This window comes from Cajanus cajan, chromosome 3 (genome assembly GCF_000230855.2).
Source record: "Cajanus cajan strain Asha chromosome 3, NIPB_CcT2T_4, whole genome shotgun sequence".
Classification (NCBI taxonomy): domain Eukaryota; kingdom Viridiplantae; phylum Streptophyta; class Magnoliopsida; order Fabales; family Fabaceae; genus Cajanus; species Cajanus cajan.
This window is the reverse complement of record NC_138519.1, coordinates 37397730-37421744: the sequence shown is the minus strand read 5'-3', so window position 1 is coordinate 37421744 and position 24015 is coordinate 37397730. Positions and strand designations below refer to the sequence as shown.

General features: G+C 39.0%; 2 protein-coding genes across 2 annotated transcripts; both read left to right on the top strand.

The window, feature by feature from the left end:
- Positions 1 to 622: 622 nt before the first annotated feature.
- On the top strand, positions 623 to 4306 carry LOC145956269 (uncharacterized). Its single transcript, XM_083071841.1, has 4 exons — positions 623 to 1829; positions 1917 to 2904; positions 2998 to 3181; positions 3599 to 4306. The coding sequence occupies exons 1-4, from the start codon at positions 623 to 625 to the stop codon at positions 4304 to 4306; spliced, it is 3087 nt and encodes a 1028-aa protein (XP_082927967.1).
- An 11084-nt stretch (positions 4307 to 15390) lies between these two features.
- LOC145956268 (uncharacterized) lies at positions 15391 to 23694 on the top strand. Its single transcript, XM_083071840.1, has 5 exons — positions 15391 to 15595; positions 15688 to 15929; positions 17646 to 17738; positions 18031 to 18315; positions 23611 to 23694. Exons 1-5 carry the CDS (start codon positions 15391 to 15393, stop codon positions 23692 to 23694), a joined length of 909 nt encoding a protein of 302 aa, XP_082927966.1.
- Positions 23695 to 24015: the final 321 nt, after the last annotated feature.

Genomic DNA, 24015 nt, shown 5'->3' with positions numbered 1-24015 from the left:
AATATCTCTTGTACAATTTAGGCTTTAAAGGGTTAATGTTAACTGTCATTTGCATCATTTCTTGTCAATCAAAGTTCTCCATGATATTATCATTAAAATATTGAATCATTTACCCTCAATTTAAATAAACCATGACTAATGCTCACTACTGAGGGAGAAATTAACTGGAATGAATGATTTATCAATTGTACATGATTGCAAATCTGAAACCATTGGCATCAAGTATCTCGTTTCGAAATTTGGTATGGTTAACATGTTGCTTTCTTGTATGGACAGTATTGTGTACATCCATTTTTTTATGACCTTCAGCTATCTGTAGTAACAAATTTCAAGAGTTTTTTCTCTAAATTGATTTGTGTATAGTTTCACTTGAAACAGTGATATTGATTTGTGTATAGTTTCACTTAAAATAGTGATATGTTATTGAGTATCAGTCTAATGGATAAACTTCTCTATATGGATTAATCTTATTTCAAGCTCCATTTACTATAATTTATTTCTCTCCCGATACCCTGAAATTTAGGACTTTATCTTTATTCAAAGCCTCTATACTTGTGGGAGTGCATCGTTTTACAATTTTGAAGCAATGGATAAGTCATGGATTATGAAGCCGTGAAACACAATGGAGTATGAGCAAGGAGTTAGGGGATTTATTGATTTTGCTTTTGAACACAGTTCAATAAATGACAAAATAATATGTCCTTGTAAACGATGTGGTTTCAAAAAAAGACAGATTAAGGATGTGGTGTATGATCATTTAATTTGTAGACCGTTTCCATGTGGGTATACAAGTTGGACTCATCATGGGGAAAGAAGGATAGGAGAAACTAGTAATACTCCAAATGTAGACCAAGATGCCACTGATATTGAAGATCCTATTCAAAACATGATTAATGACGCTTTTGGAGTTGATAGGCCCCATGGAAATAAAGTACCCATTGTGTCAAATGTAGAGATTGATAGAGATGAAGAAGTGATGCCAAATGCATCTGAAGAAAGGCATGAAGCTAATGAGTTTTATGAATTAGCAAAAGATGGGGAACAACCCTTGTACGAAGAGTCCACAAAGTATTCAAGATTGTCGTTTTTGGTGAAGTTATATCATATCAAATGCTTGTGTGGGATGAGCGATAAGGCCATGACAATGATTTTAGAACTTCTGAAAGATGCCTTTGAACATGCAAATATTCCAAGTTCATTCTACGAGGCAAAGAAAATAATCACCAAGCTTGGTTTGAACTATGAAAAGATACAAGCATGTTCGAATGATTGTATGCTTTATTGGGGCAACAGGGAAGATGAAGAGAGGGAGACATGCAAAGTTTGTAACACTTCAAGGTGGAAATCAAGGGCAAAAATAAATAAGTCTAGGTTATCTAGTGATGACAATAGTATGAAGAAAGTTCCTGCAAAAGTACTTCGTTACTTTCCATTGAAACCCCGATTACAAAGATTGTTTCTGTCATCAAAGACAGCTGAGAATATGAGATGGCATGTTCGGAATAGTACGAATGATGGAATGATGAGGCATCCTAGAGATTCTGAAGCTTGGAAGCGGTTTGACTTGACACACCCTTGGTTTGCATCTGATTCACGAAATGTGCGTCTTGCATTAGCTACTGATGGTTTTAATCCTTTTGGTGTTATGAGTTCAAGTTATAGCATTTGGCCAGTAATTCTCATTCCATACAACACTCCACCATGGGTATGCATGAAGCAAACATCTTTTATAATTTCAATGATAATTCCTGGTAAAAAAATGCCAGGAAATAATATAGATGTCTACCTACAACCTTTAATCAAAGAGTTGAAGGAGTTGTGGACAACAGGTGTGGATGCGTATGATTCTTTCAAGCGAGAAATGTTTAAATTACATGCAGCTTTGATCTAGACGATTAGTGATTTTCCTGGGCTAGGAACACTTTCTGGGTGGAATACTTACACCGAACTTGCTTGCCCATCTTGTAACTTTGACCCTATTCCTTGTCGTCTTCCTTATAGTAGGAAATGGTGTTTCATGGGTCATCGTCAATTTCTTGATCAGAAACATAGATTTAGAGTGAACAGGATCCGCTTTAATGGTGAGCAAGATCTATGTAGTTCACTGAAAACATTATTTGGTTTTGAAATTCTTGAACAGGTTCAGAATATTAATGTCACATTTGGTAGAATACCAGTGCAAGAAGGGACAAGAAAAAGAACCCGAGGTGGACATCTTCCACAAAGTACCACTCAACAGTGGAAAAAGAAAAGCATATTTTTTGAACTTCCATATTGGAAGGATAATTGTTTACGTCACAATCTTGACATGATGCATATTGAGAAGAACGTGTGCGATAATGTTATATATACTTTGTTAAATGATAGTGTAAAGACAAAAGACAATGTTAATGCGAGAAAAGACTTGCAAGCTATGGGTATTAGACCTGAACTTTGGCCAAATGAGCATGGAAAGTATCCTTTAGCTATCTTTACATTGACTAACAAAGGAAAGAAGGCATTTCTCACAACTCTAAAGAATATCACCGTGCCAGATGGTTATTCTAGCAACATTTCTAGATGCATTGATTTGGATAACCTTAAATTGAATGGAATGTTGAAAAGTCACGATTCTCATGTATTGATGGAGCAATTCCTACCATTAGCCATGCGAATAGCATTGCCTGATGAGGTTTCAACAATATTAATTGAGTTTTGCTCATTCTTCAGACAATTATGTGGTAAAGTGTTGAAAATTAAAGATTTAGACAAATTGAAAAATCAAATTGTCTCCACTTTATGCCACATGGAAATGTTAATTCCTCCTTCATTCTTCACTGTTATGGTTCACTTGGTTGTTCACCTTGTTGAAGAAGCCAAGCTTGGAGGTCCTGTTCATTATCGATGGATGTATCCTATAGAAAGGTAAAAAAATGTGTGCTAGTGTTTCTTCTTATTATATTATTTTAGTAATAAAACACATTCATCCAAATAAAATTGATTGTGGCTTAATAATAGGTACTTGGGGCAACTAAAATCTTATGTAGGTAATAAAGCACAACCGGAAGGCTCTATAGCAGAAGGCTACCTTGTGCAAGAGATTCTTACATTTTGTTCAAGGTATTTAGATAACATTGAGACAAGATGGAATCGACCTAGTCGTGTAGATGATGAGCCTTATGATAGACAATCTGAATCACAAGTAAGTGAATTATTTCCCATGGTTGGAAAACCTGTTGGTGGCTCTTCATATTTTACCCTTACCCCCAAGGAGAAATTACAAGCTCATAGACATGTGTTAAAAAATTAGCCTGTGGTTGACTACTATCTTCAGTAAGTAATTATTTCACTTGGATGAATTATTAAGTTCTTTTTTTTTTTTTTTTTTTTTTTTTTTTTTTTTTTCCGTATATGTAATATGATATAACCAAATAGGCAATTTAGAAATATTCTACGAAGTCAGTTAACGGGTGGTGCAAGGAATGTTGCCGAGGTAGACAAGAGGGTTCATAGAGATTTTGTTCGTTGGTTTTCTAATCGCGTAAGTGCTTATGCATTCCAAGTTCAATATATTTATTTTTAATAAGAATTTGACTAACAATATGTATTATGGCATTAGGTTGGAAATAATCTTAACAGTCTTAACGAACCAGATAAAGATGTTCTTATTAGTCTTGCGCAAGGTCCTTTTGACCGAGCTAGAAGGTTCACGACATTTAACGTTAATGGATACAAATTTCGAACCTTAACACGAGACAAATTTTTAAAAAGTCAAAATAATGGAGTTTTTGGCACATTTGGAACAAGAAGCTACTCAAGTAATAATGATGCCCAAATGCGATTTGGAGGGGTGCCATATTATGGAAGATTGATAGATATCATTGAGATTTTCTATAATGGGTTCACAGTACCCATGTTTAAATGTGAATGGGCTGACACTACTACTTCAAGAGGCATGAAGGAAGATAAGTTGGGTTTTATCTCTGCTAACTTTGCAAGACTAATACATACTGGTGAAAAAGATGATGATGAACCATACATTAAAGCTTCTGAAGCTCAAATGGTTTATTATGTAGAGGATGAGAAAGAACAAGGTTGGAGCATACCGATTCATTTGAAACCTAGGGACTTTTATGACATGGGTGAAGATGATGAAGAATATATGGCATCCATTGAGGCATACCCATCACAGAACTTGGAACAAATATTTCCTAATGATGCCACACATATACAATTGGCAAGGGTGACCATAGATGATGATCCTGAAAATTCAACCATTAATGAAAATTTTGATGAAGATAATCAAGATATGGTTGTAGACCCCTAAAATTGTCCGGGTCGGAAATAAAGCTTGAAGACTCTCGAAGACTGAAGGATAATCAGCCAGAAGGACTCCTCGAAGGCCCTAGGAGGGTTCTCTGTAGGTCTAGAGGTCTTAGAATAGCTCAAAATAAGGAAGTGGAGGGAAAAAGCCCAATACGGCCGTACTAAAGTCAATACGACCGTATTGACACTTCAATACGGTCGTACTGAAGTCAATACGACCGTATTGACACTTCAATACAACCGCAGCAAACTCAATACGGGCGTATTGAAATTTCTGAATTTCAATACGACCGTATTGAACTTCAATACGACCGTATTGAAGTTCAAAAATTTCAATACGGCCGTATTGCCCCTGTAGGCCGTATTGCGCCTATTCCCTATAAATATGACGTCAATTGGACGTCATTCCACACTTTTTTACTCAGTTTTGACTCCCTCCTTGAGTATTCTGGGGTTTTTGAGCAGTGTTCTGCCCTAGAAATCTCTCTGGGAGTCGATCCGACGAAGTTCTTGAGTCCCGAGCCATTTTGCTGGAGGATCGAACCTAGTCGAGGGGAAATCTTTTTGATTCCCTTAGTTAAAATTTTGTTCTAGGAGAGCGAGGAGCGGGCTTGTAGAGCGAGGGAACGCCAAAACGCTTCCCAGTTCTTTGCAATATATAAAAGCACGCTTCAAGAGGTTTCCCTTCAATCCTTCCTTTTACTGCTTTCTGTGTGCATATTTAAACTGTCATCATGTAGATAGTCAATTTATAATTGCTTAGAATAAATAGGGGTAATTTAGTAATTTTATACTGTTCTTTTAAAAATAATCTGTCATAGGGAACCCGAAAGGGGCGCTGTGGGGTGCTAACACCTTCCCCACGCGTAACCGACTCCCTTACCCAACTCTGGTTGTAATGGCCAAAGTTGATTTATAAAATCGATTGCCTTATCTCTTTTTCCAATGTTTTGAGTAAAACATTGGTGGCGACTCCACGAACCCTCCTTTTACGAAAACCACTAATCCATGGAGGGTCCCGCTTGGGATTAATATGGATTGGTGAGCCTTTAAATAAAATTGCTCGTTTGACGAGGTCTCAGTTTGAGAATAAGTCATTCTAGCAATCCACATTTTTTAAACAAATAAACGAGTCCAACCATCCTTCGCGAATGCCGAAAGCCCGTTTCGGGCCGGTGGCGACAGATGGCGACTCCGCTGGGGAAGCCTCGAGAGTCAGTCCCATTTAGTGACAGATTATTTTTAATAAATAATAGTTAAAACTACTTCATTACCCCTTGCTTGTATTATAATATGTTTTATTATATGGCTTTAAATAACTGTTGTATGTTTAAATTCCGCAATTGTTTGAAATAAAAACTGCACACAAACCTTTGCACACAACAGTTCCCTCTATACCCGGGGGCATGAGTGATTAACCATAGGGAGTGGATGTTAGTACGGCCGGTTGTCGAATGGGTCTATAGGTGCCCGTAGACCGTTGTCGGAAAACATCACTCAAGGTGATAACCATGAACTTGAGTCCGACGGTGCGTTGGAGCTTTCCATCGACCTACGACGAGAGGAATTGGGTCCCTATAATGGGGGCACCTTGGGGGCCTTGGACTGGTGAGAACAGTTAGATCCTCCTTGAATATGCACTTTTCTGCAGGAGACCCCTACCTCGTGATTCGCTCGTGACTGTTCGTGGATGAGTGAATTGTTTGTGTAAATGCTTATGTGCAATTGTTTGTGCATTAATAAATAACCTCGTGATAAGGTCTAAAAATAATCCCCATGCATAAAAAACCATGACATGAGAGGAAAGACCATGTGTGAAGATATAATAAAAGTGAGGAGCATGTACATCATTACCAATAAGACATCATGCATCCTCATGAAAACATACATTTTAGGATCACCAATACCTCTTGACATGAGTGAAAGAGACCCATGACTATAGAGATTCTCCGTTGGGGAGAAATCATAGATAAAGAAGGGTGGTAAACTTCCGTCTTAAAAAGGCAGCGCCTTAAAGATGGAGGTTTATCAAGCTCATGTTAAAGAGTGTATTCATTCCATAAAATAAACTAACTAAACATTCATTTTAGAAAGTGGCTGGTCATCTCTCTGTCCTTACGCGCGCACGGAAAATCAAGAAAATGGAAGCATTGGAGGAGCAAAACAAGAAGCTCACAACCGAGCTTTCACAGCTTAAAGAGCAGATGGTGCAAATGATGGAACTCATGCGTCATCACAACATCCATGATTCTCATCATAGTGATCATGGGTCCCATCATGAGGGAGAGGAGGAAGAGCATGAAAAAGATCCTCCAAACGCCGTACCCCTTGGGGCAGGAATTATAATAAAAGAGCCCGAGGTCTCAAAGGAACAATTCCATGCCCTCGAGGATCGGCTAAGGGCTATGGAGGGGCATGACTTTGACATTAAGGATGCCGCCGACATGTGTTTAGTGAGGGACATTCAATTCCCTCTTAAATTTAAAGTGCCGGATTTCCCAAAGTACGTGGGATCGACTTGCCCTAAAAGTCATCTCACCATGTACTGTCGCAAGATGGCTGCATATGCCACAAATGAAAAGCTCTTGATCCACTGCTTTCAAGAGAGCTTAGCTGAAACTGCACTCAACTGGTATATGCAGCTAGATGGAAATCTAGTACACACATGGAGGCAGTTGGCCGACGCCTTCCTCAAGCGCTACAAATACAACATCGACCTAACACCCGATAGGTCTGATCTTCAAGCCTTGAGTAAAAAGAACGATGAATCCTTCAAGGCGTACGCCCAACGTTGGAGGGAGTTGGCGGCACAGATAGAGCCCCCGCTGTCGGATAAGGAGACGGTGTCCTTATTCATCAACTCGTTGACTGGTCCCTATTACGATAAAATGATAGGGAACACAACGACACTCTTCTCGGACATCACCACCATAGGAGAAAGGGTGGAACAAGGACTTAAAAGTGGGAAGCTGGCTAAGCCTTCCCAATCATATGAAGCTAAGAAGGCCTTTGGGAAGAAGAAAGAAGGAGGAGTCAACGCTGTAACCATTGCTCCGTCTTCTTCCGCTTCGAAGTCAGGCAAATCGCAAAACAACTCTGTGAAGAAGTTTGATAGACTTCCGACCACTTACAGCGATCTCCTGCCGAAGCTAGTAGAGGCGCGTCTTATAGCTTACATTCCACCAAAGAAGGTGAATCCACCCTACCCCGATTGGTACAATCCACAAGACAAATGTCTATACCACTCGGGGGCACAAGGGCATTCAACGGAGAACTGCCGAGCTCTCAAGTATAAGGTCCAAGACCTTATCGACGCTGGGTGGGTCACTTTCGATTCGACGGCGCCCGACGTGAGCAAGAATCCTCTACCGCAGCAGGAGTAGAGAGAAGGGCAAGCCATGATAGGGCCCCTCCACATTTTTTTCTTTTAGGGACTCATGATCAGTACCCGAGATCATGAGGACCTTTTCATGTAAATAAAGGGTTTTGTACAGTTTTACACTCATATATCAATAAAAAGGCATCTTTCACACATTATTCTCTCATTTTGTTCTATTCTCTCTCTCTCATTAATATTAATAAACTCTAAACCTAAACAGAACCAATAAATAATTATGTCTGTGATTGCTCGCTCTGACCGGGATCTGAAAGCCGAGGGTGAATGGGTTGAGTTGGACAGTGATGAGGAGACCATCTCTCCGGATCTGCAAAGACTGCTAGATCAAGAAGCTCGTCTACTCCAACCGAATCAAGAAGAATTGGAGACCGTGAATTTGGGGCAGGGTCAAGAATTGAAAGAGGTCAATATTGGGACCCGTATCAGTGATGGAATAAAAACGCAATTGATTCAATTGTTGAGGGAATACAAGGACGTATTTGCATGGTCGTACCACGATATGCCCGGTTTGGACTCCAACATCGTTGAACACAAGTTGCCCTTAAAAGAGGGGTTTCGACCTATTAAGCAAAAGCTTCGACGAATCAAGCCCGAATGGTCCTTAAAGATTAAGGAGGAGGTGGAAAAACAATTAGACGCGGGATTCTTGGTTGTATCCCAGTATCCCGAATGGCTGGCTAACATTGTGCCAGTCGTCAAAAAGAATGGGAAGGTTAGAGTGTGTGTTGATTATAGGGATTTGAATCGTGCCAGTCCAAAGGACGATTTTCCCTTGCCACATATTGATACACTCGTGGATCACACAGCCACAAACACGCTCTATTCCTTTATGGATGGATACTCGGGATATAATCAAATCAAGATGAATATAGAAGACCGCGAGAAAACTTCTTTCATTACACCCTGGGGAACTTTCTGCTACAGGGTGATGCCTTTTGGACTTAAAAATGCGGGTGCCACCTACCAACGAGCGATGGTGACGCTATTCCACGATATGATCCACAAAGAAATTGAAGTATACGTGGATGACATGATCGCAAAGTCAAAAGACGAGATGGACCACGTCCAATATTTGAGAAAATTATTCAATCGGCTTCGTAAATATCAGCTTAAGCTAAACCCGGCTAAGTGTACTTTCGGAGTTCGGTCGGGTAAGCTTCTTGGGTTCATCGTCAGTGAAAAAGGCATAGAGGTGGACCCCGATAAAGTAAAGGCAATAATGGAAATGCCTCCTCCTAAAACTGAGAAAGAAATTAGAGGATTCCTCGGCAGGGTGAACTACGTCGCAAGGTTCATCGCACAGTTGACTGACACGTGCAAACCGATATTCAAGCTGTTGCGCAAGAATCATTCCGAAACTTGGGATGAGAATTGTCAACGAGCTTTTGACAAGGTCAAACAGTGCTTGGCCAATCCACCAGTATCGGTGCCACCTGTCGAGGGAAGGCCATTAATCCTCTATCTGACAGTGCTTGATGAGTCCATGGGAGCCGTGCTAGGGCAACAGGACGAAACTGGAAAGAAAGAACAAGCCATCTACTACCTGAGCAAAAAGTTCCTTGATTATGAAACCCGCTACACGCCATTAGAAAAGACTTGCTGTGCGTTAGCGTGGGCAACACAAAGGCTCAGGCAGTACATGATAAGGCATACTACTTGGTTGGTTTCCAAAATGGACCCAATTAAGTACGTGTTCGACAAACCAATAATCACTGGGAAGATTGCCCGATGGCAAGTGCAATTATCAGAATTTGACATCATACATGTCACACAAAAGGCCATCAAGGGTAGTACCTTAGCTGATTACCTAGCACACGGGCCGACCAATGACTATCAATCCCTTCAGGATGATTTCCCCGATGAGCATATAATGAGTATACAACATGAAGAACCAAAAGACGATGCGTGGACCATGTATTTTGATGGAACCTCCAACATGCTTGGACAAGGGATTGGGACAGTGTTAATCTCCCCACAAGGAAAGCATATCCCTCTAACAGCAAGACTCAATTTCGACTGTACAAATAATATGGCCGAATACGAGGCTTGCGCGTTAGGAATCCAAGCGGCTATCAACAATGGTATCCTCAAACTCAAAGTATTTGGAGATTCGGCTTTAGTCATCCATCAGCTACGAGGTGACTGGGAAGTCCGAAATCCTAAACTGATACCATATGTTGAGCATATCAAAGATTTGACACAATTCTTCCAAAGTGTCATCTTTGAATACATTCCAAGGGAGGAGAATCAGTTTGCTGACGCCCTTGCTACACTATCATCGATGTTCGCCTTGGATAAGGAGCATGAAATGCCCATCATCAATATCCGGCGGCACGATAAGCAAGCGTTCTGCCTACTGATAGATGAAGCTGTTGACGATCATCCATGGTTCCATGACATCAAACAATATTTGTCAAAAGGGGAATATCCTGATATGGCTAGTGATAATGATAAAAAGCATATCCGAAGAAGGGCCATGGGATTTCTGTTGATTGGAGAAACCCTCTACAAAAAGAATTATGACTCGGTCTTGTTGAGATGTATAGACCAAGTCGAAGCTCAAAATGTAATCAAAGAAATACATGAGGGGGTTTTCGGTATCCATATTCCCGGGCCTGCAATGGCTAAGAAAATCCTCAGAGCAGGGTACTATTGGTCGACCATGGAAAGGGATTGTTACCAATACGTTCGGAAATGCCACAAATGTCAAACATATGCCGACAATATTCATGTCCCACCAACGCCACTCAATGTGTTGGCTTCACCTTGGCCATTTGCAATGTGGGGCATGGATGTTATTGGACCCATCGAGCCAAAAGCATCCAACGGACATAGGTTCATCCTTGTGGCCATTGACTATTTCACCAAATGGGTAGAAGCGGCATCGTATGCTCATGTGACCCGAAAGGTGGTAACGTCCTTCATCAGAAAGAATATCATATGCAGATACGGTATTCCCGACAAAATCATCACTGATAACGGATCCAATTTGAACAATAAGATGGTGGAAGAGCTGTGCAAAGAGTTCAAAATTCAGCACCATAACTCTTCCCCATATCGACCAAAGATGAATGAGGCAGTCGAGGCAGCCAATAAGAATATCAAGAAGATAGTACAAAAGATGGTTGTCTCATTCAAAGACTGGCATGAGATGCTACCCTTCGCTCTCCATGGTTATAGGACTTCAGTACGTACATCCACAGGAGCTACTCCATTCTCCCTTGTTTATGGAATGGAGGCAGTTCTGCCGGTTGAAGTCGAGATACCGTCTCTGAGAGTAATCATGGAAGCAAAACTTTCCGAGGCAGAATGGGTTCAAAGTCGACACGACCAATTGAACCTTATCGAAGAAAAACGACTGAACGCCATATGCCATGGTCAAGCCTACCAAAGGAAGATCAAAAAGGCTTTTGACAAGAAAGTCCATCCTCGAGTCTACCATGAGGGAGAGCTGGTGATGAAGAAATTGCTACCGGCTCAAAAGGACAAAATCGGAAAGTGGGCCCCAAATTACGAAGGACCATACGTGGTAAAGCGAGCCTTCTCCGGAGGATCATTGATTCTCACAGACATGGACGGAGAAGAACTTCGATACCCAGTCAACGCTGACGTGGTAAAGAAGTATTATGCTTGAAGACGTTGCTTGCATCAGCCCGCTAGGATGAAAACCCAAAAAGGGCATCCTAGGCAAAAGTTAGGGCAAAACAAAAAGCCCGCCAGTACAAGGGTACTAGGCAAAACAAAGGCAAAATTATCCCCGCTAGGACACGTCCTAGGCAAAAATTAGGGGCAAAAGAATAAGATGCAAAAAGTAAAGCGAGCAACGATCACTTCAACCGAAAACCGAAAGGCGGTCCGAGTGATAATCTTCTAGAAGCAAGCGTCTTGCAGTATCTACACTCCTGGCTCAGGCATCTCACCCGAAACGATTAGGGAAACGGGAAGAGCGACAATTACAGATATAATTGTTTAAGCCAAAAATGTATAGCCTACCTTGGCCAGCCATTCTTCAGAAATTCCCTTTGTAAATCTTTCTGTATAAACATTTGTGAATATCAATAAAATATCCATTTGTTTCTTTTCTTTCTTGACCTTGTGATTATGCCTTTAAATTGATGTTTCTAAAAATTGTACGAAACTCTTAATAATCGGTCAATAAAAGAAAATTGGAGGGGTTCCTGTAAAATCCATAATCTCCTGCATAAAGGCTCACAAAAATACTCCCTCGCGTCAATGACAGAAAGTCCTCCAAGAAGAAGAGGATAGGGAGAGCCACTCACTTTTCTAAATAAATGAACAAAAATAAAAAATTGTATTGCATTTGTGCATCACACACACATTAGTTGCACATTCAAAGACCTTATCATGAGGCAACTGCATAAAATAGAAAAATAGAAAATTGCTTGTGTATGACAGCAGCAAGCAAAATACAAAGATTCAGAAAATCAGCAGCATCATACAGAATAATTGAGCCTGGAGAGGCTTGCCGAAAGAATACTCTCAAAATAACTGAGCCTGGAGAGGCTCGCCGAAATAATACTCTCTCAGAATAATTGAGCCTGGAGAGGCTTGCCGAAAGAATACTCTCAAAATAACTGAGCCTGGAGAGGCTCGCCGAAATAATACTCTCTCATAATAACTGAATTTAATTTAAATTCTGTACAGCAAAAGCCAAAAACATAAAAAAAAGAGGGCAAAATACAGAAAAAGCCAAAAAAAAAAAAAAAAAAAATATATATATATATATATATATATATATAAAAAGGGCAAGGATACAGAAAATCCAACAATCAGTTTGCACAGAATAACTGAGCCTGGAGAGGCTTGCCGAAACAATACTCCTCATCCCCCACATCAAAGAATAATTGAGCCTGGAGAGGCTCACAGAAATAATACTCCCCAGAGAAACCTCAACTCACGCTCTTGGACTCAAAATCACCAGCAAGAGCTATCAAAGCAAGATCGACGACATTCCCAATGGAAGCACGATCACCCAAGCAGAATATCCAAGTCAAAGGACTTAAACTTCCTCAGTGAAGATAGCTCTCCAACTCAAGTGTCGAGTGAGGCTAAGCCTGTAGAGGCTTCCTAAATAATACTCTGGGATACATAAGATCCCCAAATCCCCAGTCGCCTACTCAAGAGGCATCCCTGTAGAAGGAGAAAAAAATAAAAAAATAAAAAAAATCAATAATCATTCCCCAAGTGGAATCTGGCTCTCAGCCAATCATTGAACGTCAAGCTGATACGCCTAACAGAAGAGGCTAATCAAAATCAACGACAAAATCCCCCAGTGGATAACAACCTACACAGAGGCAGCAAAATCAGAAAACCAAAAGAGACACCCGAACAAGGATAACCGGGATACTCCACCAACGTCGAAAGGACGTCAGCCAATCATAAGGCACCGCTCACATCAGAAAGAGCATCTTTGTGTCTGCACCCAAAGGAATCAGAAATTCCCCAGTGGGAACCAACTACGCAATGGAAAGTTGGGACACAAGAACCTATGAGTAACTGCACATCCCCTAGACGGATCCCTGCGTTATCCAGCCCTTAGTGGCACAAAATCAAAAAACAACCGTCGAAGCAGCATCGTGGACTGTGGAGACAAAATCATCACGAATCCCTGGAAAGGAGATATTCACGCTACCCCGTCGTCACAAACACGGAGGTATGCAGCTTCCGGCTCGGGCAATGAGCGAAGCTATCTCTGGAAAAGGGGTACTCACCACTTACCGTTGTCACAAAGGTACTTAGCTTCTGGCTCAAACGAAGAGTGAAGCTAAGCCTGGAGAGACGGTACTTACAGCTTCCAGCTTGGGCAACAAGCAAAGCAAGGCCTGGAGAGGCAAAACTCACACTGCTCACCGTCGTCACAAAGGTGCTTGGTTTCCGGCTCGAACAAAGAGCGAGACTAGGCCTGGAGAGGCAAAACTCATACTGCTCACCGTCGTCACAAGGATACTTAGCTTCCGGCTCGAACAAAGAGTGAAGCTAAGCCTGGAGAGGCGGTACTCAACCATCATCGTCATCAGAGGCGCGTTGATGTCCAACTTCCGGCTCGGGCGTCGAGTGAAGTTGACCTTGGAGAAGGTAAACTCAGCTACCGAGGATGTCAGAAGCGCCGAGGTATGCACCCACCTGGGGAGGCTACTCAACATTTTTCCACCGGAAGACGCTACAAGTCAGAAGGTCGGCACAATACCCGGACAATTGGGTCAACTCCTTTACTTGTCAGCCGATACACCAAAAGGCCGTCCGACTAAGTAAAGGGGGGGCAGCTGTAGACCCCTAAAATTGTCCGGGTCGGAAATAAAGCTTGAAGACTCTCGAAGACTGAAGGATAATCAGCCAGAAGGACTCCTCGAAGGCCCTAGGAGGGTTCTCTGTAGGTCTAGAGGTCTTAGAATAGCTCAAAATAAGGAAGTGGAGGGAAAAAGCCCAATACGGCCGTACTAAAGTCAATACGACCGTATTGACACTTCAATACGGTCGTACTGAAGTCAATACGACCGTATTGACACTTCAATACAACCGCAGCGAACTCAATACGGGCGTATTGAAATTTCTGAATTTCAATACGACCGTATTGAACTTCAATACGACCGTATTGAAGTTCAAAAATTTCAATACGGCCGTATTGCCCCTGTAGGCCGTATTGCGCCTATTCCCTATAAATATGACGTCAATTGGACGTCATTCCACACTTTTTTACTCAGTTTTGACTCCCTCCTTGAGTATTCTGGGGTTTTTGAGCAGTGTTCTGCCCTAGAAATCTCTCTGGGAGTCGATCCGACGAAGTTCTTGAGTCCCGAGCCATTTTGCTGGAGGATCGAACCTAGTCGAGGGGAAATCTTTTTGATTCCCTTAGTTAAAATTTTGTTCTAGGAGAGCGAGGAGCGGGCTTGTAGAGCGAGGGAACGCCAAAACGCTTCCCAGTTCTTTGCAATATATAAAAGCACGCTTCAAGAGGTTTCCCTTCAATCCTTCCTTTTACTGCTTTCTGTGTGCATATTTAAACTGTCATCATGTAGATAGTCAATTTATAATTGCTTAGAATAAATAGGGGTAATTTAGTAATTTTATACTGTTCTTTTAAAAATAATCTGTCATAGGGAACCCGAAAGGGGCGCTGTGGGGTGCTAACACCTTCCCCACGCGTAACCGACTCCCTTACCCAACTCTGGTTGTAATGGCCAAAGTTGATTTATAAAATCGATTGCCTTATCTCTTTTTCCAATGTTTTGAGTAAAACATTGGTGGCGACTCCACGAACCCTCCTTTTACGAAAACCACTAATCCATGGAGGGTCCCGCTTGGGATTAATATGGATTGGTGAGCCTTTAAATAAAATTGCTCGTTTGACGAGGTCTCAGTTTGAGAATAAGTCATTCTAGCAATCCACATTTTTTAAACAAATAAACGAGTCCAACCATCCTTCGCGAATGCCGAAAGCCCGTTTCGGGCCGGTGGCGACAATGGTTTAATAAGACTCATGAGTAAGAAACCTCTATTTTTTTTGCACAAGATATTTTTGTTTGGTTTAAACTTCATAGTAGCTGTATGTTTATCTTCTACTTTTAGTTATTAAAGAAAAAAGACTAGTTTATGCAGGTATGCCTTGTACAAGAAGACATGTTGTGGCTAGGTGTCGATCCACACCGAATAAAGAAAGCAATTCCTCCATGGGCACTCATCAAAGTGTAGAGGTTCAACTACCTCAAAGTGAGCCCATGCCAAACATTGAATCATCTTCTCAAGATGACATACATCCTACTTCGCCCACTCGCACCACATCTAGGAGGTCGACACACCATGAATCTGATGTGGTTGAAGATTCATCTGTGGCTCAGAAAAAATCCCCTACCTATTGGAATGTTGATGTTATTGGTATGTTTAATCTAATCTTTGTTATCTCCTTATTATTATTATTTATTGTAAAACTTGTTGGGTTGTTGATGTTTGGTTTATTTACATGTTAGATGAGGAGGGTGTTGTTAGGCAAACACGTTTAAGGGTGCAAGATGTGTTTGCATCATGTGATGCCACTAAGGTGTGTACCAAGTGGAATGCTGAAGGTCAACCAATAGGAGAGTTTGCTGGTTTATTAGCAGGATTTTTGGGTGAAATTGTAAGTAACTTCAGTAATTTCCCCATAATGTATGAGACATGGAAGAAGGTTCCAAAAGATTACAAAAACAATGTTTATAAAGAAACTATAAAGGTATCAATTATAATTGATTGCACACATGTGATTTCTTATGGAATTTGTGTACTAATGATAACTTTCATTTTATTGTGGTAAAGGCAAAATTTGATGTAAATGATCAAGAGCATAAGAAATATATCTTAGCTAGCTTGGGAAAGAAATGGAGGGACACTCGATGTAGGTTGTTTCACAAAAATTATAACTGGGAGATTTTGTTAGAAAAGAATGGCATAATCCAAGATGGGGGGGGTGAATTGGATTCTATGACCCTTTAAAAAATTTCAGAGTATTTAGGATCTTTATTTCACTTAAACTTTTCTAAGACTGAATTTTCAAAGAAGTTTCTTCAAAGACTTGTTTATAGAAGAATGAATGCTATATGCTTTCTTGATTACAAAGTAATGAGGTTCAAATGAAATGCCTTAATTCAGTTTATACCACCAATATTCACACACACATGTTAATCAAGAATCATCTTCTTTAATGTACAATTAAGATATTACCCAAAGTAAAAGATAAGGGTAAGAAAGATTGCACAAGTCTTTTATCCTGGTTCAGCCACTCCACATGTGACCTACATCCAGTCCTCAATCAACACCTGATCAAGATTTGTTCCACTATCTCAATGAAGAAGGTTTACAAGTATACCACACATGCATATACTTCAACACGAAAGATAATCACTTTCTTGACCCCAAGAAAGCACCCCTTGTAGAAACCCACTACAAGAATCCTTACCACTTGAGAAACCCTTCTCAAGATTTTACAAATATTCACAAAGAATAAATGAACGAATTCACCTAAAATTCAGAAGCAAATCTTAATCTTCCCCTTTCAAGAATGTGATGATGATGATGATCATTTCTCAAAGTTTTTCACAAACATTTTTCTTCTTGGATTTACAAAGAAAACTCTCCAAGATTGTCACAAAGACTCAACAAAAACGCTTTTCTAAATTTGATTCTCAGTTCTAACTCTGTTATGAAGTTTCAAAAAGTTCAAACTATTTATACAAGTTTCAGAACCAGATAATCGATTATTTTAAAGAATAATCGATTATTTTGTTCTTCAGGTTTTCTGGAAACCAACCAAGAACAATATAATCGATTATTTTGCTGGATAATCGATTATTCCAGATAGTTATTTCTGGGATAATCGATTATTTTGCAAATAATCGATTATTGCAGCAAGGCATCCCATTTTGCCTGTTGCTGGAATAATCGATTATATTTAATGATAATCGATTGTTTTGAGTTAGTTTTCAAAACTTCGTTTTAAGTCTCAAAATAACTTTTTAGTTCTTTTAACTCATCATCATACACTCTCTAATTAGTTTAGATATATATTTTGCTTATGCACACAGCACACACAACAAATAAAATCATTCAAAACAATTTATACACTAATTCCTATTACATAGCACTTTCTTTGACTTTGTTTTTGTCTTCTAAGTTGTTGTTGTTTGTTGTTGTCTTTGACACATATTTTGTGATCATCAAAACTCCTTTAAGCTTTAGATATAATCTTGACCTCATCAAGTTCAGGCTCCCCTAAGCTCAACAGATTTCTATGGAAGAAAATTGTCAGATGCACCCACCAGAGATTGACCCAGACCATTGGAGGCTTTTTGTACAATTTAGGACAAGTCCTAAACAAATGGTAATATGTTTTCATCTTCCATTGGTTATACGTTTGGTTACATATATTGACTTTCAATTTTGTTAAATGTAGGAGATACCTAATAAAAATGTAGCAAATCGTGAAAATTTATTGATCCCACACACTCTAGGATCAAAGACATTAGCAAGAAAAAGGGATGAGTTGGTATGAAAAGTTCATTTAGTCTATTTTGTTTGAAGAAACTAAAAAATGAATTGTTTGTATAATTACTTTTGGAATGGTGCAAAATGTTAGGAAGTGCAATATGGACGACATTATAGTAGAGGAGATATGTATCCTATTGCTCATAAAAAAAAGGATGGTTCATTTATGAGCGAAGATGCTAGAGAAAAATATATGAGTACAATATATTATTTGTAATTTTCAATTACCATTTACTCTTAACTCATATATGTAATCTTTTACTATTTATCTATATATTCAACATTATATGTAGGAACAATTGCATAATGAAATTCAGGAGACTTCTTCTGAGAATGAGGCATTCTTGAAAGTGTTTGGAAAGGAGCATCCCGGATATGTTCGAGGCATGGGACTTGGGGTTACTCTGACTCAAATCATTGGATCATATTCTTCCTCTTCAAGGTCTGGATCTTCATCAGATGCGGCCACGGTAACACAATTGCAATCTGAAGTTGAAGCGCTTAAGGCACGAGTTGGTGAAGTTGATGTTTTGAAGGAACAATTAGCTTTCCTTATGCAAATTGTTAAAGGAAATCAAGTAAAAAATAAAGTCTTTAAAAATTCATAAATTTTATTTTCCAAGTAAAAGTTTGAATCTAAGTGATGGAATAACACTAAGGCCAAGAAGTCCAAGAGGTGATGTATTGAAGGAAGCAAAAGGAATGGGTTAGTGTTGAAAAAAAACCATAGGAGGAGTGAGGCCACTTTTGGACCTTAGCTCCTAAGTTCTTATTAGCATAGCATTTATTTTTATTCCTATTTTTTCCCTTATCTTTGATTCCAAAATTACCCTTGTACTTTGGGGTATTTTAGTCATAGAATTTATTTTACTTGTATTTCCAATTTTACCCTTGTATTTTGGGGTGTTTAGGACTTAGAATTTATTTTCCCTTGTATTTCCCATTTTACCCTTGTATTATGGGGTGCTCTAGATGATTAGGGTTTTTAATTTTGGACTAGGGTGTTAATTAGAGGGTGACACATATTTTTGGTGCCTATTGGGTCTATTTTTGGTGTTAGAAAGGCTTAGGCCCAAGTGGAGGGCAAAGGTTGCATGGTCTTATCATGCACCTAGATATAGCCAATCTAAACCCAAAGATTCCATCCTTGGCCACCAAGTTGCATCTAGGGTTCATTTGCATTTCATTTGGAATGCATTTGCCTACTCCAAATGCAATCCTAGATGCCTCCCCTCCTATAAATACCCAATGCACCACACCTTGTAAATACTTTGGATTATATGATATTGAGTGAGCATTTTATGCCTCAAAATCCCATCCTTAGTCACTAGGTTAATTCGGCTAGCCTACTTCATTCTCCATCCTTGGAGAGTGAAACCCTAGAGTGGCCTCCACCTATACTTGGAGTGAGCCAACCTACTTGAGCAACCATACACCATCCTTCACCCTTCATCACCTTACGTCCAAAATCACCCTTCACTCTCTCATCTTCATGACCTTTTCCCTTTGGTGAGCCTAAGATCTTTGGGCAAGGAAACTCTCTTCAAGGAGCCGAAATCATCCATGGAAGAGAGGATCCCATCATGTGGTATCTAGAGCCTTGGTTCTTCAAGGGTAACTTTTCCATCTTTGGTATTTTCGGTCATGTCATTTGTGTCTCCTTGAATGTCTAAATTGTTGTGCATGATTGAGTCATCATCTTGTCATATGTCATGATTCTTATTCCTCCTTTTCATGTATTGATTCATGCCTCATCATTCTTGTGAATCATCTTGGTGCTTTAGGCTTCCTTGCTAGGGTTCCTACCATTTTTTCTTTAAAATTGAGTTGCTGGAAATTTTTGGGCTGCATGATATAATGATGTTTTTCATTTTATAATCCATATGGTTTTGTCATAAGCTTGTTTCCTTTGAACTACCTTGAAAGAAATTCCAAGTTTTTATGTTTAGCCTTTGAAATGAACAAAAATGACATGCATGCCACTTGTTTGATAAAATGGCCGTGAGTCCTTGATGTGCTTTAGAGAGTCAATCATGCATGCTAATTAGTTCTAGCATGTTCTACATTCCTAAAATATCATGTGTGATTAATTTCTTTGCACATACTTGCTTTAAAATTTTCAGCCACTTTGTGTATTCCTTGGTGCACTTAACATGCCTATGTATTGTTTGATGTTTTGAGTATGAAAATTCCTTTTATGTGCAAGTTCTTGTTGCTGGACATTGCACATTAAAAACCTTAAGAAGACACTCAAAACTTGTCTCTTTAAGCCATTGTAAGTTGCTAAAAGGATACTCCAAGGACTTACTCATCAAACTAACAAACACAAGTGTAAAACCCAAGCAAAGGAGAACTATAAAATTAAAAAAAAAAAAAGAGTATTGGCTGGACTTTTGGACCTCAAAACCGTGACCTAGTCAAGTGTCAAAAGAAACAAAAGAAACAAAATCAAAAGAATCAAAGACAAAAGAAAAAGGGAACCTTTGCTAGACTTGTGGAGTTTTGGACCAAATTTTCATACCTTGGCACTTGGAGTTATTCTTGGACTTTTGGACAATGCTTATTGACTTTATGAGACATTTAATCAAACACATTAAGTGCATTACTTTCTTTTAAGCCTATTTGATAAATTCTATTCTAGTGTTATTCTAGGACTTGCTCTTTTGTGTGCTTGGCTTTTGTTAATGTGCCTTAATTTTAGTTTTTGAGTCTTTCTTTCTACTCTTAAGTTTTTCTCAACAAATCCACTTGAGTTTAGCCTTTTTAATTGTGCCTTTTTAGTTTTCTTCCTTGGCTTCTTGTACTCTTGGGTTGTGTTTTCTTCTTGACCTAGGTGAGGAAAGCTTTTAAACACCACACACTTTCTTGGTGGATTGAGTGGAGGGGCTGTCCGATTTAAGCTCAAGGAACTTTGGAGGATCACACCAAATCAAAGAGTGCAAACACCATTGAAAGGCTAACCTTGGGTGTTCATTGTGAAGGGGTGGAGATTTGAAGACTTGGAGATTCAACAAATTTCTTTTTCTTACTTGTTTCGTTCTTGTTTTATTTTTGGCCTTCTTGTATTTGGCCTTTGCTTTCTTCCATTTTGGGTTGTAATTGGCCATTTTAAACCTCTTCATTTTTTTTGGTAGTAATTTCGTGTAGTTTGAAGGTAATTTGAAAACCACCTAGGAAACCGACTAGCATATGCTTTAAGTCTTTCCTTTGCATGCTTTAAAGCTTTGGTAGTATATTTTCCTAGGACTTTACTTTGTTTATTTGTTTCGTTTAGAAGGCTTCATTTGCCTACTAGGGGGGCGTGCACAACACACACACTTAACTTTTGTGCAAAAAAAAAAAATTGTTTTGTGAGAAAAGTGTGAAAAGGCTTAGTAATTTTTACTTGAAAAGGCTTGGTTTTTAAGTGATTCTTAGTAGTCCACCTCCCTTGATAGTTCAATTTGTATACTTAGGCCTTTTCATACCAATCTTGCATCTTGAAAACCTTTTCTGAAAACCCTTTTATCACTCATTCTTTGTGAAAACCTTTTTCAAACCTTTTTGAAAACAACTTTGTGAAAACCTTTTTGATCAAAGATGAGTGATCATTCTAGTGTGCATGGTCATAACTCTTGTAGTACTAGGTCTAGTGTTAGGGATGAGCTTAGGCAACTCAAAGAGTACCTAAGAAAAAAAGAAGAGGAAAATATAAAAAGAGAGGAAGAATTGAGAAGAAAAGAAAAAGAGTTTGAAAGAAATAATGAGGAAATAAAACAACTACTTGCAAAATTAGTTGAGAGGAGAGAAACTAGTGGATCCCAACCTAGGATTGTTCCAACTAGATCTCAAAAAGGCAAAGAAGTTAGAGTTCCTAGGAGTATGCATGAGCAAGAAAATACAACAAGAGAGGAGGAACTTAGAAGGAAAGAAAAAGAAAAGAACATAGAAAAGAAAGAAAAAATTAAGAAAAGTATAGAGAAGGTTAAAGAGTGGTTAGAAAAAGAAAAACAACCAACACTCTTAGAGAAGAGTAAGGAGGATAATATTTCTTCCAAAGGGCTTATGCTTAAAGAAAGTCATTTTACTATTGAAAATGATTTAAAAAAGACTTTCTTTATTCATCAAGACCTTAACTCTTTCTCTCACGTTGCCACTAGTCATGAAGTGGAGATTCAAAAACAAGTCCTTTTTAAAGAAAAAGAATCTCAACTTCAAGATTTAGTGAAGAAGAAGTGGACTTCACTTAGTACCACCTCTTGTACTACTTCCTTGGTGGTGCCCAAGGTAGATGAGCCTTCTTTCTTTAAGACTCTTTCTACTTTAGTTTTCTTCATAAAGCACCCAACTTTTGGCTTGTATGGTTTGTTGGATACATCTCATGGTGTTGTATCTTCTATTTTTGATCTTGAAGGAAGTTCAAACTTATTTGAACTTAACTTGGATACTTCCTTACAAGACAAACTTAGATTATATGAGTTTCCTAGACTCCTCTTAACACCTTTTTCTCATATGTATCTAACAAATAATCCAATACAATGTTGTTTAGGTAATTTTTTAGTTAAGTTTTCTTTATTTTCCAATACATACCTAGGTCACTACATTGGGTACCTTCAACAAGATATTTTAGTTCTTAGGACTAGTGCTTTAATGTGCTATAGTTTTAGTCTTTTTAAATTTTTAGGTCTTAGTTATACACCTAGACTTCACCATGGGGAGGATCCTATCCTTAACATTAGAGAGTCTAGTCCTTTTAATTTAGACAATCTTTTTAGCATTTTTAGTAGAACTCCTCTTAGGATACACTTTCCATTTCTATCATATACTATTACCTCTAATGCTTATTTTTATGTTTTTGTTGGTCATGATGCCCACCATGAGGAACCTCTTGATTTGAGTTCAAATCCTTTTCAAGAGGGAGGGAATGATGGAATAACACTAAGGCCAAGAAGTCCAAGAGGTGATGTATTGAAGGAAGCAAAAGGAATGGGTTAGTGTTGAAAAAAAACCATAGGAGGAGTGAGGCCACTTTTGGACCTTAGCTCCTAAGTTCTTATTAGCATAGCATTTATTTTTATTCCTATTTTTTCCCTTATCTTTGATTCCAAAATTACCCTTGTACTTTGGGGTATTTTAGTCATAGAATTTATTTTACTTGTATTTCCAATTTTACCCTTATATTTTGGGGTGTTTAGGACTTAGAATTTATTTTCCCTTGTATTTCCCATTTTACCCTTGTATTATGGGGTGCTCTAGATGATTAGGGTTTTTAATTTTGGGCTAGGGTGTTAATTAGAGGGTGACACATATTTTTGGTGCCTATTGGGTCTATTTTTGGTGTTAGAAAGGCTTAGGCCCAAGTGGAGGGCAAAGGTTGCATGGTCTTATCATGCACCTAGATATAGCCAATCTAAACCCAAAGATTCCATCCTTGGCCACCAAGTTGAATCTAGGGTTCATTTGCATTTCATTTGGAATGCATTTGCCTACTCCAAATGCAACCCTAGATGCCTCCCCTCCTATAAATACCCAATGCACCACACCTTGTAAATACTTTGGATTATATGATATTGAGTGAGCATTTTATGCCTCAAAATCCCATCATTAGTCACTAGGTTAATTCGGCTAGCCTACTTCATTCTCCTCCCTTGGAGAGTGAAACCCTAGAGTGGCCTCCACCTATACTTGGAGTGAGCCAACCTACTTGAGCAACCATACACCATCCTTCACCCTTCATCACCTTACGTCCAAAATCACCCTTCACTCTCTCATCTTCGTGACCTTTTCCCTTTGGTGAGCCTAAGATCTTTGGGCAAGGAGACTCTCTTCAAGGAGCCGAAATCATCCATGGAAGGGAGGATCCCATCACTAAGTTGTGATTATTTTAATTTCAGGCAGCTGAATTGGGATCACCAGCAGATTTGAGACGTTCTTCTGAGTCTAGCCATGTTCCTGAAGACAATGGAGGGTCATCATGAGGGACTATTTAGAATTGCTTCAATTTTAGTTTATTAGGAGCTTTTAGGACCATCTTTATATTTTCGTTGTTTTTATGTACCTAAGTTTCTTAATTTTAAGGACTATTTCTATGTTTGAAAGATGCAAATCTATTATGTACTAAATTTGGATTTAATATCTTTAGTTAATGAATGACGCTTCTATTTGCATCATTTGTATTAGTTTATCTTTATCACATATGTTTGAGATGAGAATTTAAATAAACAGGTTCAAAAATGTAATTATCATAAACATTTAATTGCAAATTGGATAAGAATTGTAAAATGTGCGTTTACATTTGC